Genomic DNA, 17,413 nt, shown 5'->3' with positions numbered 1-17,413 from the left:
CAAATTCAAAATGCTTTATTTATGAGGGGTGGAAAAAACAAATATTATAAAAAATAAATGCTAAATCGATTAAATTGCCATCAAATTAAATGTTGTGGTAAATTGAAATGCAATTAAATTAAACATTGCAGAGTAAAAATGCCCTCTAATTAAATAATCCATTTGTGTTAAAATAAAACAATTTGCAAATCATTCATCATTGTATGGCATGACAAATTTTAAAATACATATTGCCAAAGCGTGAATCTCAACTCTCTTTCCCTCTTTGTCCCTCTTTCTCTCCATCTCTCTCTCTTCTCCGTCTCCCTCTCTCTCCTCTACATCTCTCTCTCTTCACCTCTCTCTCTCACTTCTCTAACTCTCTTCTCTCTGTCTCCCTTTCTCACTCCCCCTCTCTCTCTCTCCATCTCGCGGTCTCTCTCTTCTACTCCCTTCCCTTCTTCCCTGTGGCCGTCCATTTGGTCCTCTCTCAGTCTGTAATCACGATGCTTCAGTTCTGGCAGAGATCCCTTGTTTACTGGAAACTCTGCTCGTGATAAGCGGTTGGCCTCTCAGTGCTCCAGCTAGATCACTGCATGTGGCCCAAATGATTCAGCCTGTTCCCACCTTCTGAAAACGGGGGAACCCCGGTGGTATCGGTTTGTGAATTGTAAGAAGACGTATTTTATTTATGATTCGTTGTTTACTTGTTATGTATATCGCTTTGATGTTTTACCACAAATCTGTTTTCTGGAGTATGTACTGGTTACAGAAAAAATGATCACGATCAGAAATCAGGAACATGCAATGGCAGAGAGAGAGAGAGAGACTGAAACATAGGTATTGGTTGTACAGCCTGCCAAGTGTTTGTTGGAACAGTCTCTCCCATCTTCCTTGTCAACTGGGTCAACCGCCAACTGCCACCAAGTTGGCAAACAGCTCGATCTTCTCACTCATCTCACCAAAATCTATTGGCTTGAAAAGCAGCCAGCAGCACCCATCTCCTTAAGGAACACCAATGCAAGGGCAACATTAACTCCAACGTAACTCCATAACAGAACACCAACAAAATGTCAACGCAATTCCCACGTAAAGCCGTAACTCCAACGTAACTCCCAACGCAACCCCAACACGACGGCAACTTAACTCCAACCGTAACACCAGCATAACACGAACATATTGGCAACGTAACGCCAACATAGCTCCAATGAGGCGGCACCGTAACTCCGGAGCAAAGCCAAACGTAACTTGAATGTGATTGACAACGTCAATCCCTCCTGTGCAACACCCCTTCGGTGTTAACATTGCAAATCGCACTGAAAGATGGCCGCTAACAACCGTATTTCGCTAATAAAGACCGGAGATGGCCCCGCCATTAACAGTGACCGTACCCTACGACCCCAGCTGGCTGGATGGGGATCAGAAGGGGATTAGAGAGGCCAAAATGTGTGGGTCTCAGCCAAGAGTACACACGCACAAACTGAAGCGCCACCAGAGTTTTTGCATCGGGCACCGTTTAACGAGCAGACCGCGAAACGCCGCTCATTCAACTCAAGTCTGTGCCAAGCCCTCCAGCCCTTACAGGCGTGGAGAGAGCTGCAGACAGGAAGTGGAGGCCTGCCAAACAGGAAATGGGCCTCAGAGCACTCCAGCGATAACTCCCATTATCATCATATCATATACGTCCACTGGCCAATCAAGCTGCTTCCCTGCCGCGGAGGTGAAAAGGGCTAGCGTGTAGCATCACACGGTTCAAAGGGACTTGACGGTAAGATGATCAGCATGCAGAAGACTTCAGAGGGCATGCTGGGAAATGGGCAGACACATGGAGGAAGGAAGCCGTGAACGTATGTACGCGCGTACATGTGTGAGCATTGTGGAGGGAGGCGGGCATGCTTGCAGCACAAGTGCAGGATGCAAAATGCAGTTTGTGTCTCTTATGGTAAATTACTGGAAAAATAGTAACATCTTTATAAAAAAAAAATAAAAAAAATAGGATGGAGCATTGTCTCGATGTTGTGGCTTTAGCTCATTGGCTCCCAAACCTGTCCTCGGGGGGGGGGGGACCCCCAGCCGGGGTCGGGGTTCAGGTATTCAACGTGTTCCGCCCTAAAGCGCACCTGATAGAACAAGTCAAGCCCTCGTCAGGTGCACCTGAGATGGAACGCATGGTATACCTGGTACCTGGATCTGCCCTGGGGGGTTTCCCCGAGGACAGGCTGGGCAACCGTCGCTGCCTCGGCTCATTTCGTTTCCGACTCTCGAGCGGTTGGAGGACGTTACTTACAGCGCTGGCCGTGCCATCTGTCTCAGTTAGCCTCTGGTGAAGATCAAACCACACAGTCTGCAACAAGAGAAAAAACCAGACAAGAGAAGCACAGCGTGAATTTACACCGCGCAGCGCAACGCCGAGCCGTGCCACCAGGGCGGCGCTGTTGCGCGTTGACCCGATTTCCAGCCAAAAATAAAAAATTGGGGTGGGGTTGGGGGGGTTTGCTGCAGTAGAGTCCGTATGTCAGAGCCAGCAGATTTCTTATGTTTCAGCAACAAATCTGAAGAGAATCGTGAAAATGTAAAACTGGGCTAGCATATAAACCTCCACCCACAACGGACTCCCTGCGGTAACTGAATTATTAGTAATGACAATTAAGGCACCACAACGTGTCGATTGCATCATAAATTCCTGCTATGACCTTTTGGTGTTGGAGGACTGAACTACAAGTTGTTAAAAAAAAAAACCAAATCGGCCATCTCGTACCCATAGAAGACAAACTCAACATCAATCCACAGAGCACAAAATTGAGGTTATCATTTTACAGTATATCAACCTCAGTCACCAGATCTGATCTACATTTGTAGTCAGAAAAAAATGTACCAGACAACCACCGTGCGCACGCATAGCTATTACAAGCAACTGACAGTTTCAACTGCCATTGTGTTGTGTGCATGTATGTGATTTGCAAAAAACAAAATTAACAGATTCTGGGAATAAGTACTCTTCACTGTTTGTACAGAAGAAAACATTTTCCATAGATTAGATACTTGAATGTTTTTAGGCTTCGGAGTACATTTCATAAAGCTGGTCTGTTTTGTGTTTTGATCCATTTTTCTTGAGCTAAAAACATGAATAAATAAAAAGAGAAAAAATTGCTTGCAGAAAAGGAACAGTAGAGGAACTGCAAAACAATTTTAAGAACACTTTCCCTAAATATTTATTTTTAAAAAACTGGGCCTGACTTACTAAGGCCTTTCTCATGTGCAAAACCTTTTTACACATGCAAAACCAATAAGACACACGATGACTGGTGCAAAACAAATACCAGTCATTGCTCATGTTATTGGTTGTGTGTGCTAAAAGGTTTTGCACATGCTAAAAGTCTTAAAAACCTGCACCTCCAGGAATCTGTTTGATATATTTATGAAAATATTTCAGTGAATGCTCCAAAGCGGTCACAAAACCTAATTTCCTTGCCGGATTGACACTGAATTGGGATGATTGAACTGAAAGCAATCCTACTCCCCATAACACAACAGGGAATCCATGAAACATTATTAAAAGAGCCCTCTAAGCTTTGTTTAAGAAAGGGCCGCACTCTATGTATGGGGCGACATAGCTAAGGGTAAGCGGTAAGAGCGGTTGTCTGGCAGTGGGAGGGTTGCCGGTTCGATCCCCGCCCTGGGTGTGTCGAAGTGTCCCTGATCAAGACACCTAACCCCTAACTGCTCTGGTGAATGAGAGGCATCAATTGTAAAGCACTTTGGATAAAAGCGCTATATAAATGCAGTCCATTCACCATTTACCATGTACATGTTTTCCTCAGATGAGCAATAGACTAGCTTAACTAGTGGTGTAATGTCTCTTTACCTGCCCATTATATTGTTGATGTATGTGAACATGCTTTAGGACGTGACACCGACTGGCTGTCCAGCTAACTTATCTCACAGCTAAAGTAGCAGCCCCAGTCCAGACTGCAAATATCAGATATTCGGTAATGCCTCAATGGAACAATCGGAGAGAGCACTCTCAAATGTATTCCAAGATCTCAAATGTATTATTACATAGCAGTGGTCTCGTCAGACCGATTTTAAAGGGCATTTAGCCCCTTAAGTTTAATAAAACTTCAAGGTACTATTGTCATTATTTCTTTATTATAGCAAAGCACATTTCAGAAATATGGCTACAGATTTAATGGAAAATACAAACTAACCGATAAAAAATATTGATGCAATGTTTTATTTAAATTTAGATGGAAGAACATTTCTAAGGGCCCTTAGCCACCCCTGAAATGTACTTTAGCCCCTAAATAATTTTTAAGCCACTAGTTTTGTTTGTCATGTTTTTCCGAATTGATTTAATATGAAAATGTGCCAGTGAGACTCCAAAATGCTACGACACACATTTATTACAAATAAACTTCAAATATTGGCAATAGGTGGATGACATTTTCTTTTTGTTGCTTTTTAAAAAATTTGGGTCAGTTCTTATCAGTGAACATAGGACTGATATCAACTGTATAACTTTCAACACAGAATAAATACACCCAGTCCATGTGAGACAAACTCAAATTAATTATTACATAGCAGCGGTGTCGCCAGACCGATTTTAAGGAGCTCTAGCCTAAAATTTACTGTCGCCTCAAAATAACTAGGCCTGCATAAATCATCAATATCTGCAATATTTACAGAACAAAACGTGGTTAAGAGCATACTGCGCATGGATGTTTAAACCAGCAATGAATTAGGAAGGCCACGTTTTTTCTTTTATTTCCCAAAACGGTATGCATGCAGGATTGGATGCGGCTTCGTCATGTTTTAAATACACTAACCTTGTCTATATGACAACAGAGAAGAGTAACAAAAAACTTTTTCGGACAATCTCGACCTTCTGTGGGCTTTACATTATTGGTTAGCCAGTTAAAAATCATGTGTGGGGCGGAAACTAGGTTTTGTCAATTCTATACCTTTCTATATGTACGTACTATTTACATTCTTACATTCTAAACGTAGATGTTACAACCATGTCATATGGGGAGAGACTTGCTGTTTCGTTGCTTAACAAGGTCGATGAGTAAAAAACAATACAAGTAAAGCCTATGCTGCATTGGAACCAAGAGATAAATAATAGAAAAAAGTGCATTTAAAGCAAGATGAAACCGCAACTCAACCAATCCTGCTCAGTTCCCATCTGCCATGCCAGTTTTCTGAATTAATCATGGACTGGTGTGTTATAATTTTTCTTTCTTTACTTGGAGCAACATTATATAATATTACATCTGTGAACGATATCACTGGCATTGTATGACCTTACCTGGTTTTATTTTGTTTAATAAAACTTCAAGGTGCTGTTGTCATTATTTATTAGTTATAGCAAAGCACGTTTCAGATATATAGCTACAGGTTTCATGGGAAATAACAACAGGCCAATAAAAAAAAACATTTAGACAATGTTTAAATTCAGCTGGAAGAAAATTTGAACAAATTCAAACTAATTTCTTTAAATTATGATATTTGTTCAAACTCAGTTTTTGAGTTTGAACAAATCATCTGATTCAGAGAATAATCTTTTTAGTGTATCCTTGTCGTCCTGTTCCATTGCAGCCAGGGGCGCCATCAGGGATGTAGGGCCCCATGAAAAGATCTCACATTGGGCCCCCTCAACCCCAGAAAACCCCATGTTCTAAAATTTCGGAGAGCCCGTCTGTCAGGGCCCTTGGAATCATCCTAAACCCCCCCCCCCCCCTTACGGCGCCCCAGATTGGAGCCACACACTACGAAAACTGGCAGTAAGTCCAGTGCAATGTGCACGGCTCTTAAAGGGAATTAAAAAGAGGTAATTTGATTGCCCACTAATGAATACAGCTGCACCACACCCACTGATAATATATTCAGGATAATCAAGCCCATTTCCTAGAGTGCATTTGCCATGCACTGTGGTCACAAAAATACCGACAATCACTAGCCACACCCAGTGCTACCACACGCCATGCAAACTGACTGCACCCATGCGCCGTGCAACACTGATTTGGGAAAATAGAGCCCATAATGTTATTACTGATCTCCTTAACAACAAAATATGCCATGGACACTTCAAAATCATAACACACACGGAAAACGTTGTATAATTGCTGTGCATGTGCACGTGTGTCTCTCGTAGTCAACCAGCTCACAGTGTTTTAGCAAATTCTTTTGGCTACGTAGGCAAATAATCTAGACAGAAGAATCAGACAACTGCGTAAATGCTAAATGTGTGTTTTTGTGTGAGTGTGTGTGTGTATGTGTTTGTGTGCATGTGCATGTGTGTTTTTCTTTTTGAGTGTATATGTGAGTGTGTTGCTTGTGGAAAACAGAATGAAAAGATTTAGGCAAATAATGTTGCTCATCAGCACAGATAAACTATGAATACTGGAAATGGGTAGAAAACATTACTTTTCTTGTGATTCCAGTTAGTTCTTATCATTGAACTTTGGACTGATATCGATTGTACGGCTTCCAGACAGTACATATACAGCAGCTCTGTGTAGGACAGACAGCAGGAAAATGGGAAACGAAGAGTGCCGTGAAGTGTATAGTGTGGGTCGGGATGTGGGTATGATTCCCGACCCTCAGATGGACCGAACGTTCACCGGTTACCTCTCGCCCAACTCGTCCACTCACCTGAGCTCCGACTACATGGACGTGCGCCGCTCTCTCTCTCCAGAGCAGCTGGGCGTGTTCAACCACGGCCTGCAGGCCACTCTGGGAGAGAGCGGCAAGGTAACACAGGGGGGCGTGGGTGTGGTGGCTCTGGCCCTGTCCTTCCTGTTCGATGTCCTGGCCCAGCAGGCCAAGAACCAGACCGGGTCGACCCATTTCATCCACCAAATTTTCAGAGAACACGAAGAGATCGGGACAGTTGTCAGCGACTACCTGAGACTAGTCCCGCTGATCGCCAATGACCCCCTACGCATGATGGAGGAGACCAAACGCTACGAACAAAGACTCAACTGCTCGCTGGTCACTCATTTTGAGAGGACAGTCAAGGCACAAAACAGCAGTTGGACAGATTGGAAGATATTCATCCACGGCCTGGCGTTTCATCAGCACATGATGATCCATCAGGTCAGAATGGGAGCAAGCATACCACAAGAACGACTGATTGAAAGAGACTGGGAAGAACATCTAATGAAAATTAATGGTCCAATATCTTTGGCTGAAATTACAAATGTGCTTGAACGTCTGAGCCGCATTAGTCCAGAAAAGCAATTTTTATTCGCCAGGTGCAAGGATATAGAACAAGATCTACTGACGTCCTTTGCATTTGAAATAGCCTTTAGGAATCATGACGTTGCTGAGGCCTTCCGAAAAAATTCTTCCCTTTTTCTTAGCCAGAATGACGATTTCTTTTACTAAGAACATGTAGCACATAGGCTTATGGATCACAACTGGAATATCACTAGCCAGGTTGAATAATGCTTTGGGAAATTACGCTGACTGCCTGTCCAGCTAATTGATCTCATAGCTAAGGTAGCACCCTCAGTCCAGTGAATTGTTGTAATCTGAAACTCTTAAAGTTGCTTGCATTGTTCAACTTAGCACTTCAGTAATTTCTGAATATTTTTTACAGTAATGTGCATGACCCCATGTGAATGTACACCTATTGCTTTACAGTTGCTCAGTGTGCTAGTACCTATTATAAACACAGAGAGCATAATGTGTTCTCATGCACCATGTTGTGGAAATAATTCTGTATTAGACTGTACTGTCTGTACTTTATGAATAAATGAAATATAATAAAACATAATTAAAATTAATCGTTTTCTTGGTCAAATTTTTTTTTATTTAAAATGAGGTTAATTTTAGTTGTCAAAATATCACCATGTGTGATACTGCCCAAGCAGCATGGCAGATGTCAGATATTCAGTAATACCTCAATAGAACAATCGAGGAGCACTCCCAAATGTATTTCAAGATCTCAAGTTTATTATTACATAGCAGCGGTGTTGCCAGAACAATTTAGGCAGCCCTTAGCTATCCCTAATATTTACTGTTGACCCTGCATCATTTTAAAGCCCCTAGTTTAATTTGTCATGTTTTTCCTAATTAATTCAATATGAAAATGTGCAAACGAGACTCCAAAATCAAAAGACACATTATTAGCACACATATACTATGACAATTGGTATTGGGTGGATGGACTTTTTTCTGATTTGGGTCTGTTCTCGTTTCTGAACTTTGAGCTGATATCGACTGTATAAGTTTCAGCACAGAATAAATACACCAAGTCCATGTGAGACAAACTCCCTAGAGAATGAGCCTAACTCCGCTCTAAAAGAAAGGGGGGAGAGAGAGCAGAGAGCAGGAGAAATAGAAAATGTGGCCATTTGATAATATCCTGACTCGCAGTGCACTGAATTGAATTAAACAAATAATAAAAATGGCAAATTCTCATTTGGGTTCATTCATACCGACACAACAGCAATCTTACAGGTGGATATTTTATAATCAGCTTCAACATGTATTGCTTTGTCTAGTATTTTTTTTAAATAAAATGACCATATTCGTGCAAATAAAAAAAAAAAAAGCTTGTATGCTTTATTTCATATTACTGAATGGTCACAGTCTGTCACTACCACTCGTGGCCAAGAAGATATTTTGAATAGGGGAGAACTGTCAGAATTGTAACAATTCTCACTTTTTACAGAATTACTTAGAATAATAAAAATTAAAATCTGTGGAAATTTCAATATAAAGAGCATACAGTTGTCTGCTACAATAAGGCACATTAAGTTTGAGCTGATCACAAACGGTTTGTGTACAACTTAAATGTTAACATGGTCCGATATTACTACTGCGACGTATGTGCGGGACAGTTGAAACAGAGGTGTGGTACAACTGAAACAAAAAAACAGCATAAATAGTTAATATCTGTAATATTTACAGGAAAATAACACTGCTAGTTTAAAAGAGCATACTACACAGGGATGTTTAAACCAGCAATCAATTAGAAAGATTATATCTTTTTCCTTTTATTGTTAAAAATACGCGAGATGTGATAAGTAGCGGTTTTCTCATGTTATAATGTTGAGATAATGAGACAACTCATGTTGTCTATGTCGTCATGTAAAAAGGGAAGAGTAAACAACCTTTTTTCAGTTAATCTTGATTTTCTGTAAGCTTTACGTTATTCGATAGCCAGTCACAAATCATGTGTGGCACAGAAACTAGGTTTTACCTATTCTATACCTTTCTATATTTACCTTCTATTTACATTCTTATATTCTAAACGTAGATGTTACATCCATGTAGCATGGGGACAGACTTTCCGTTTCATTGCTTAGCAAGGTCGATAAGTAATAAATACAAGTAAAGCCAATGCTGCATTGGAACCAAGAGATAAATAATAGAAAAAAGTGTATTTAGAACATGACGAAACCACAACTCACCCATTAAGCCATGCCATTGTTGTGAACTAATGATGGACTTGTACATTATAATTTTTCTTTCTTTAGTTTGAACAACTCAGGAAAATTTCAGAACTCACAGCTGTTGGGAAACAGACAGTTTTATGTATTCTTAGTCCCAGTTTGTGTATTCTAAGTCTTGGAGGAAGGGCCACCCCCATGACCATATATGGGCCTCCATTCCTGTCGGTTTCGAGGTTTCCCCTCCTGGGAATTTCCACTGGGCCCCCTATGACCATTATGGATTTGAATGGTCCAATCAGAAGGAAGCACAGCCTTTTATCACCAATCAGAGGCAGTGCTCCCTTTCAACGATAGAATTCTACTATATGCAAATATCAATCTACTGAGAACTGTATAAAACTAAGTACCCACCAATACCTTTTTGAACTTTCTCTCTGAGTTGTTCCCGTAGCCGGCTGCGTAATAAATCTTCCTGTTTTTACGACAAACTTTTGATCTGCTTCTTCCTGGGATAACGGTCATTTTACTTGTTTTTGGTAACTTGAATTACCAACACAGCCCAATGTGCACGGTCAAAAAACCCACAGAATCACTTGCATTCATGAACTTATCACTTTAATAATTCCCTGGTATTTTTTACAGTAATATGCATGACCTCATATGAGAACCTATTATTAACACAAAGCATAATGTGATCTCATGCATCATGTCTTGCTGAGTCAGAAAGTCATTCTGTATTAGCCTGTACTGTCTGTACTATATAAACACATGAAATGTAATGAAACTTAATTAAAAAGATAAAATTTTCTCTGTCAAATATTTGAATATAAAATGGGGTTTATTTTAGTTTTCAAGACATCACCGTGTGTGATACTGCCCAAGCAGCATTGCAAATGTCAGATATTAAGTAATACCGCAATGGAACAATTGGAGAAAACCCCCAAATATATTTCAAGAACTCAAGTTTATTATTACATAGCAGTGGTTTTGCCAGACTTATTCGAAAGGCTCATAGCCTCCCCTGAAAGTTACTGTAGCCCCTAAATAATTTTGAAGAAACTAGTTTTGTCATGTTTTTCCTAATTGACTTGATATGAAAATGTGCCAATGAGACTCCAAAAAACGACACACATTTATTGCAAATAAACTACAGATATTGGCAATAGGTGGACAATTTATTTTTTGTCTTTTTTTTTTTTTGCTGATTTGGGTCAGTTCTTATCGCTGAACTTTGGACTGATATTGACTGTATAACTTTCAGCACAGAATAAATATACCCAGTCCATGTGAGAAAAATTCCCCAGAGAAGAAGACTAACTGAATTTCAGCTCTGAGAGAGAGACGGGCAAGCAGAGAGAAAGAAAAATGGAAAACTTGGTGGGAATCGGCCAATGCGCTGACTTTCTTCAGTAGCAAGTCTACAGCCTGGGTAGAGATGTAGGAGTGATTCCTGATCCTCAGATGGATCGCTCGTTCACCGGTTACCTCTCGCCCAACTCGTCCACTCACCTGAGCTCCGACTAAATGGACGTTTGCCGCTCGCTCTCTCCAGAGCGGCTGGGCGTGTTCAACCACTGGCATTGTATGATCTTACCTGGTTTTATTTTGTTTAATAAAATGTCAAGGTACTATTGTCATTATTTATTAGTTATAGCAAAGCATGTTTCAGATATATAGCTACAGGTTTCATGGGAAATAACAACCGGCCAATAAAAAAAACATTTAGGCAATGTTTAAATTCAGCTGGAAGAAAATTTGAACAAATTCAAACTAATTTCTTTAAATTATGATATTTGTTCAAACTCAGTTTTTGAGTTCGAACAAATCATCTGATTCAGAGAATAATCTTTTTAGTGTATCCTTGTCCTCCTGTTCCATTGCAGCCAGGGGCGCCACCAGGGATGTAGGGCCCCATGAAAAGATCTCACATTGGGCCCCCTCAACCCCAGAAAACCCCATGTTCTAAAATTTCGGAGAGCCCCTGTCTGTCAGGGCCCTTGGAATCATCCTAACCCGCCCCCCCCCTTACGGCGCCCCTGACTGGAGCCACACACTACGAAAACTGGCAGTAAGTCCAGTGCAATGTGCACGGCTCTTAAAGGGAATGAAAAAGAGGTAATTTGATTTCCCACTAATGAATACAGCTGCACCACACTCACTGATAATATATTCAGGATAATCAAGCCCATTTCCCAGAGTGCATTTGCCATGCACTGTGGTCACAAAAATACCGACAATCAGTAGCCACACCCAGTGCTACCACACGCCACGCAAACTGACTGCACCCATGCGCCGTGCAACACTGATTTGGGAAAATAGAGCCCATAATGTTATTACTGATCTCCTTAACAACAAAATATGCCATGGACACTTCAAAATCATAACACACACGGAAAAAGTTGTATAATTGCTGTGCATGTGCACGTGTGTCTCTTGTAGTCAACCAGCTCACAGTGTTTTAGCAAATTCTTTTGGCTACGTAGGCAAATAATCTAGACAGAAGAATCAGACAAGTGCGTAAATGCTAAATGTGTGTATTTTTGTGTGAGTGTGTGTGTGTTGCTTGTGGAAAACAGAATGAAAAGATTTAGGCAAATAATGTTGCTTATCAGCACAGATAAACTATGAATACTGGAAATGGGTAGAAAACATTACTTTTCTTGTGATTCCGGTTAGTTCTTATCATTGAACTTTGGACTGATATCGATTGTACAGCTTCCAGACAGTACATATACAGCAGCTCAGTGTAGGACAGACAGCAGGAAAATGGGAAACAACGAGTGTCATGAAGTGTATCGCCTGGGTCGGGAAGTGGGCATGATACCCGACCCTCAGATGGACCGAACGTTCACCGGTTACCTCTCGCCCAACTCGTCCACTCACCTGAGCTCCGACTACATGGACGTGCGCAGCTCGCTCTCTCCAGAGCAGCTCGGCGTGTTCAACCACGGCCTGCGGGCCACTCTGGGAGAGAGCGGGAAGGTGACGCAGGGGGGCGTGGGTGTGGTGGCTTTGGCCCTGTCCTTCCTGTTCGATGTCCTGGCCCGGCAGGCCAAGAACCAGACCGGGTCGACCCATTTCATCCACCAAATTTTCAGAGAGCGCGAAGAGATCGGGACAGTTGTCAGCGACTACCTGAGACTAGTCCCGCTGATCGCCAACGACCCCCTACGCATGATGGAGGAGACCAAACGCTACGAACAAAGACTCAACGACTCGCTGGTCGGCCATTTTGTGAGGACAGCTAAGGCACAAAACAGCAGTTGGACAGATTGGAAGATATTCCTCCACGGATGGTTGTTTCATCAGCACATGATGATCCATCAGGTACGAATGGGAGCAGACATACCAGAAGAACGATTTGTTGACTGGAGGAATGGAGACTGGCAAAAATATGCAAAGGACAATAATAAAACCGAAACAGTATCTTTAGTTGAAATTACAAATGTAGCTCAACGTCTGAGCCGCATTAGTCCAGAAAAGCAATTTTTATTCGCCAGGTGCAAGAATATAGAACAAGAACTACTGATGTCCTTTATATTTGACATAGCCTATAAGAATAATGACGTTGCTGAGGCCTTCAAAAACAATTCTTCCCTTTTTCTTAGCCAGAATGACAATTTCTTTTACTAAAAAAATGTAGCACATAGGCTTATGGATCACAACTGGAATATCACTAGCCAGGTTGAGTAATGCTTTGGGAAATTACGCTGCCTGTCCAGCTAATTAATCTCACAGCTAAGCTAGCATATCTGCATTCACAGTTTGTAAACCATGATCTACGAAGTCAGTGAGGTCCTATGATAGAGAATCTCCACAGTAACCACCTTTCACTTCTCTTGATCTTTCACTGACTACCAAATGCCACACGAATCAAATTCAACACAGAAAAAAGAATGAATTGTTGTAATCTGAAACTCTTAAAGTTGCTTGCATTGTTCAACTTAGCACTTCAGTAATTTCTGAATATTTTTTACAGTAATGTGCATGACCCCATGTGAATGTACACCTATTGCTTTACAGTTGCTCAGTGTGCTAGTACCTATTATAAACACAGAGAGCATAATGTGTTCTCATGCACCATGTTGTGGAAATAATTCTGTATTAGACTGTACTGTCTGTACTTTATGAATAAATGAAATATAATAAAACATAATTAAAATGAATCGTTTTCTTGGTCAAATTTTTTTTTTATTTAAAATGAGGTTAATTTTAGTTGTCAAAATATCACCATGTGTGATACTGCCCAAGCAGCATGGCAGATGTCAGATATTCAGTAATACCTCAATAGAACAATCGAGGAGCACTCCCAAATGTATTTCAAGATCTCAAGTTTATTATTACATAGCAGCGGTGTTGCCAGAACAATTTAGGCAGCCCTTAGCTATCCCTAATATTTACTGTTGACCCTGCATCATTTTAAAGCCCCTAGTTTAATTTGTCATGTTTTTCCTAATTGATTCAATATGAAAATGTGCAAACGAGACTCCAAAATCAAAAGACACATTATTAGCACACATATACTATGACAATTGGTAGGCCTATTGGGTGGATGGACTTTCTTCTGATTTGGGTCTGTTCTCGTTTCTGAACTTTGAGCTGATATTGACTGTATAAGTTTCAGCACAGAATAAATACACCAAGTCCATGTGAGACAAACTCCCTAGAGAATGAGCCTAACTCAGCTCTAAAAGAAAGGGGGGAGAGAGAGCAGAGAGCAGGAGAAATAGAAAATGTGGCCATTTGATAATATCCTGACTCGCAGTGCACTGAATTGAATTAAACAAATAATAAAAATGGCAAATTCTCATTTGGGTTAATTCATACCGACACAACAGAGCTATCTTACAGGTGGATATTTTATAATCAGCTTCAACATGTATTGCTTTGTGTAGTATTTTTTTAAAATAAAATGACCATATTCGTGCAAATAAAAATAAAAAAAGCTTGTATGCTTTATTTCATATTACTGAATGGTCACAGTCTGTCACTACCACTCGTGGCCAAGAAGATATTTTGAATAGGGGAGAACTGTCAGAATTGTAACAATTCTCACTTTTTACAGAATTACTTAGAATAATAAAAATTAAAATCTGTGGAAATTTCACTACAAAGAGCATACAGTTGTCTGCTACAATAAAGCACATTAAGTCTGAGCTGATCACAAACGGTTTGTGTACAACTTAAAGAAACGTTAACATGATCCAGTATTACTACTGCGACGTATGTGCGGGACAGTTGAAACAGAGGTGTGGTACAACTGTAACAAAAAACAATAAAACTGCATAAATTGTTAATATCTGTCATATTTACAGGCAAATAGCACTACGGGTTCAAAAGACCATATTACACAGGGATGTCTAAACCAGCAATCAATTAGAAAGATCATGTCTTTTTCCTTTTATTGCCAAAAATGCATATGTGGGATTTGATGAGTAGCAGTTTTCTCATGTTATAAATACACTCATGTTGTCTATGTCGTCATGTAAAAAGGGAAGCGTAAACAACCTTTTTTCAGTCAATCTTGACTTTCTGTAGGCTTTATGTTATTCGTTAGCCCGTCACAAATAATTTGTGCCCTTCTATTTACATTCTTATATTCTAAACGTAAAAGTTACAACCATGTAGCATGGGGACAGACTTGCCGTTTCATTGCTTAGCAAGGTCGATAAGTAATAAACAATACAAGTAAAACCAATGCTGCATCGGAACCAAGAGATAAATAATAGAAAAAAGTGTATTTAGAACATGACGAAACCACAACTCACCCATTAAGCCATGCCATTGGTGTGAAATAATGAGGGACTTGTGCATTATAATATTTCTTTGCTTAGTTTGAACAACTCAGGAAAATTTCAGAACTCAAAACCCAATGTACACGGTCAAAAAGAGAATGAAGAGATCATTTGATTGGCTATTCATGAATCTAGCTGTGCCACTGATAATATATTCAGTATAATCAAGCCCACTTTCCTGGTGTGCCATGCGCTTTGAGCTGTATGCTCCTCGCCTCAGGTCACAAAAATACCAACAATCACTAGCCACGCCCAGTGCTGCCACACGCCACAAAACATTTATTAGGGAAAATAGAGCCCATAATGTTTTTCCTGATCTACTTGACATAGAAAATGTGCCATTGAGGCACCAAAATCATAACACACATGGAAAAACTGGCACAAGGACCCTGGCGAGGCTTCTGCGACCCTAATCGAGCACAGCCATTGGTCAGAGTGCAGTGTGGCGCACGCACTGAACCATGTGACCGCTCACCTCAAAAGGCCACTACAGAGAGTGGGCTGTACAAGTCTACATACACCCCACTTAAAGCAACTGTATAACTGACACTGTCAACCTAAATATTGTAAAACTAGACCGCCAGAGTGTACATGAATTTGATGATGAACTGTGTAAATCCTGCAATGTTGTGTGTGTCTGTGTGTGCTTGCGTGCATGTGTGTCTATGTGTGTTTTTCATTTTGAGCATATATGTGAGTGTGTTGCTGGTGGAAAAAAAAAAAAAAATTTAGGTAAATAATGTTGCTTGTCAGCGCATATAAACTATGAAAACTAGAAATAGGTGGAAAACATTACTTTTCTTGTGATTCCGGTTAGTTCTTATCACTGAACTGAACATCTCCGAGATTGGGACAGTAATCAGCGACTACCTGAAACTAGTCCTGCTGATCGCCAACGATCCCCAACGCATGAAAGACGAGACCGAACGCTACGAACAAAGACTCAACCACTCGCTGGTTGGCCATTTTGAGAGGACAGTCAAGGCACAAAACAGCAGTTGGACAGATTGGAAGATATTCATCTACGGCCTGGCGTTTCATCAGCACATGATGATCCATCAGGTACGAATGGGAACAGGCATACCAGAAGAACGACTGTTTGAAAGAGACTGGGAAAATTGTACAGATAAGTTTGCCAAAAAAGGTCAACTCAATTTGGATGAAATGACAAACATAGTCGAACGTCTGAGGAGCATTAGCCCAGAAAAGCACCAGTTGCTAACTAGGTGCAAGGACATAGGCCCAATACTAATGAGCCACTTTATATATGATGTAATCATGGAGGGAATGACCTTCTTTTGGGCCTTCCAAAGACATGCTCCCCTTTTTCTGAGCCAAAAGGAGCATTTTTTCTACTGAAAAAATGTAGCACATGGACTTAAGTATCACCACTGAAACAGTATCATTAGCAAGGCTTTAAACATGCTTTAGGACGTGACACCGACTGGCTGTCCAGCTAACTTATCTCACAGCTAAAGTAGCAGCCCCAGTCCAGACTGCAAATATCAGATATTCGGTAATGCCTCAATGGAACAATTGGAGAGAGCACTATCATGTATTCCAAGATCTCAAATGTATTATTACATAGCAATGGTCTCGTCAGACCGATTTGAAGGGGCATTTAGCCCCTTAAGTTTAATAAAACTTCAAGGTACTATTGTCATTATGTCTTTATTATAGCAAAGCACATTTCAGATATATGGCTACAGGTTTAATGGAAAATACAAACTAACAGATAAAAAATATTTATGCAATGTTTTATTTAAATTTAGATGAAAGAAAATTTCTAAGGGCCCTTAGCCACCCCTGAAATGTACTTTAGCCTCTAAATAATTTTTAAGCCACTAGTTTTGTTTGTCATGTTTTTCCGAATTGATTTGTTATGAAAATGTGCCAGTGAGACTCCAAAATGTTACGACACACATTTATTACAAATAAACTTCAAATATTGGCAATAGGTGGATGGTGTTTTCTTTTTTTTGTTGTTGTTTTTTTTAAAAATTTTGGGTCAGTTCTTATCAGTGAACTTAGGACTGATATCGACTGTATAACTTTCAACACAGAATAAATACACCCAGTCCATGTGAGACAAACTCAAATTAATTATTACATAGCAGCGGTGTCGCCAGACCGATTTTAAGGAGCTCTAGCCTAAAATTTACTGTCGCCTCAAAATAACTAGGCCTGCATAAATCATCAATATCTGCAATATTTACAGAACAAAACGTGGTTGTT

General features: G+C 40.5%; 1 protein-coding gene across 3 annotated transcripts in view; it reads right to left on the bottom strand.

Annotated features, from left to right (window-relative positions):
* Positions 1 to 17,413, bottom strand: part of necab2 (N-terminal EF-hand calcium binding protein 2) — a 153,222-nt gene that overhangs the window by 13,296 nt on the left and 122,513 nt on the right. For 2 of the 3 annotated variants that reach the window (XM_035416575.1, XM_035416573.1), the window contains exon 9: positions 2,267 to 2,323. The exons of the other annotated variant lie outside the window; for it this stretch is intronic. In XM_035416575.1, the coding sequence (XP_035272466.1) occupies positions 2,267 to 2,323 (57 nt within the window). The remainder of the gene's footprint in view (positions 1 to 2,266; positions 2,324 to 17,413) is intronic. 3 annotated transcript variants of the gene reach the window in all.

The sequence above is a fragment of the Anguilla anguilla genome, chromosome 5 (assembly GCF_013347855.1).
Source record: "Anguilla anguilla isolate fAngAng1 chromosome 5, fAngAng1.pri, whole genome shotgun sequence".
Lineage (NCBI taxonomy): Eukaryota > Metazoa > Chordata > Actinopteri > Anguilliformes > Anguillidae > Anguilla > Anguilla anguilla.
The sequence above is the reverse complement of the archived record's forward strand: the minus strand, read 5'-3'. Positions and strand labels throughout refer to the sequence as shown.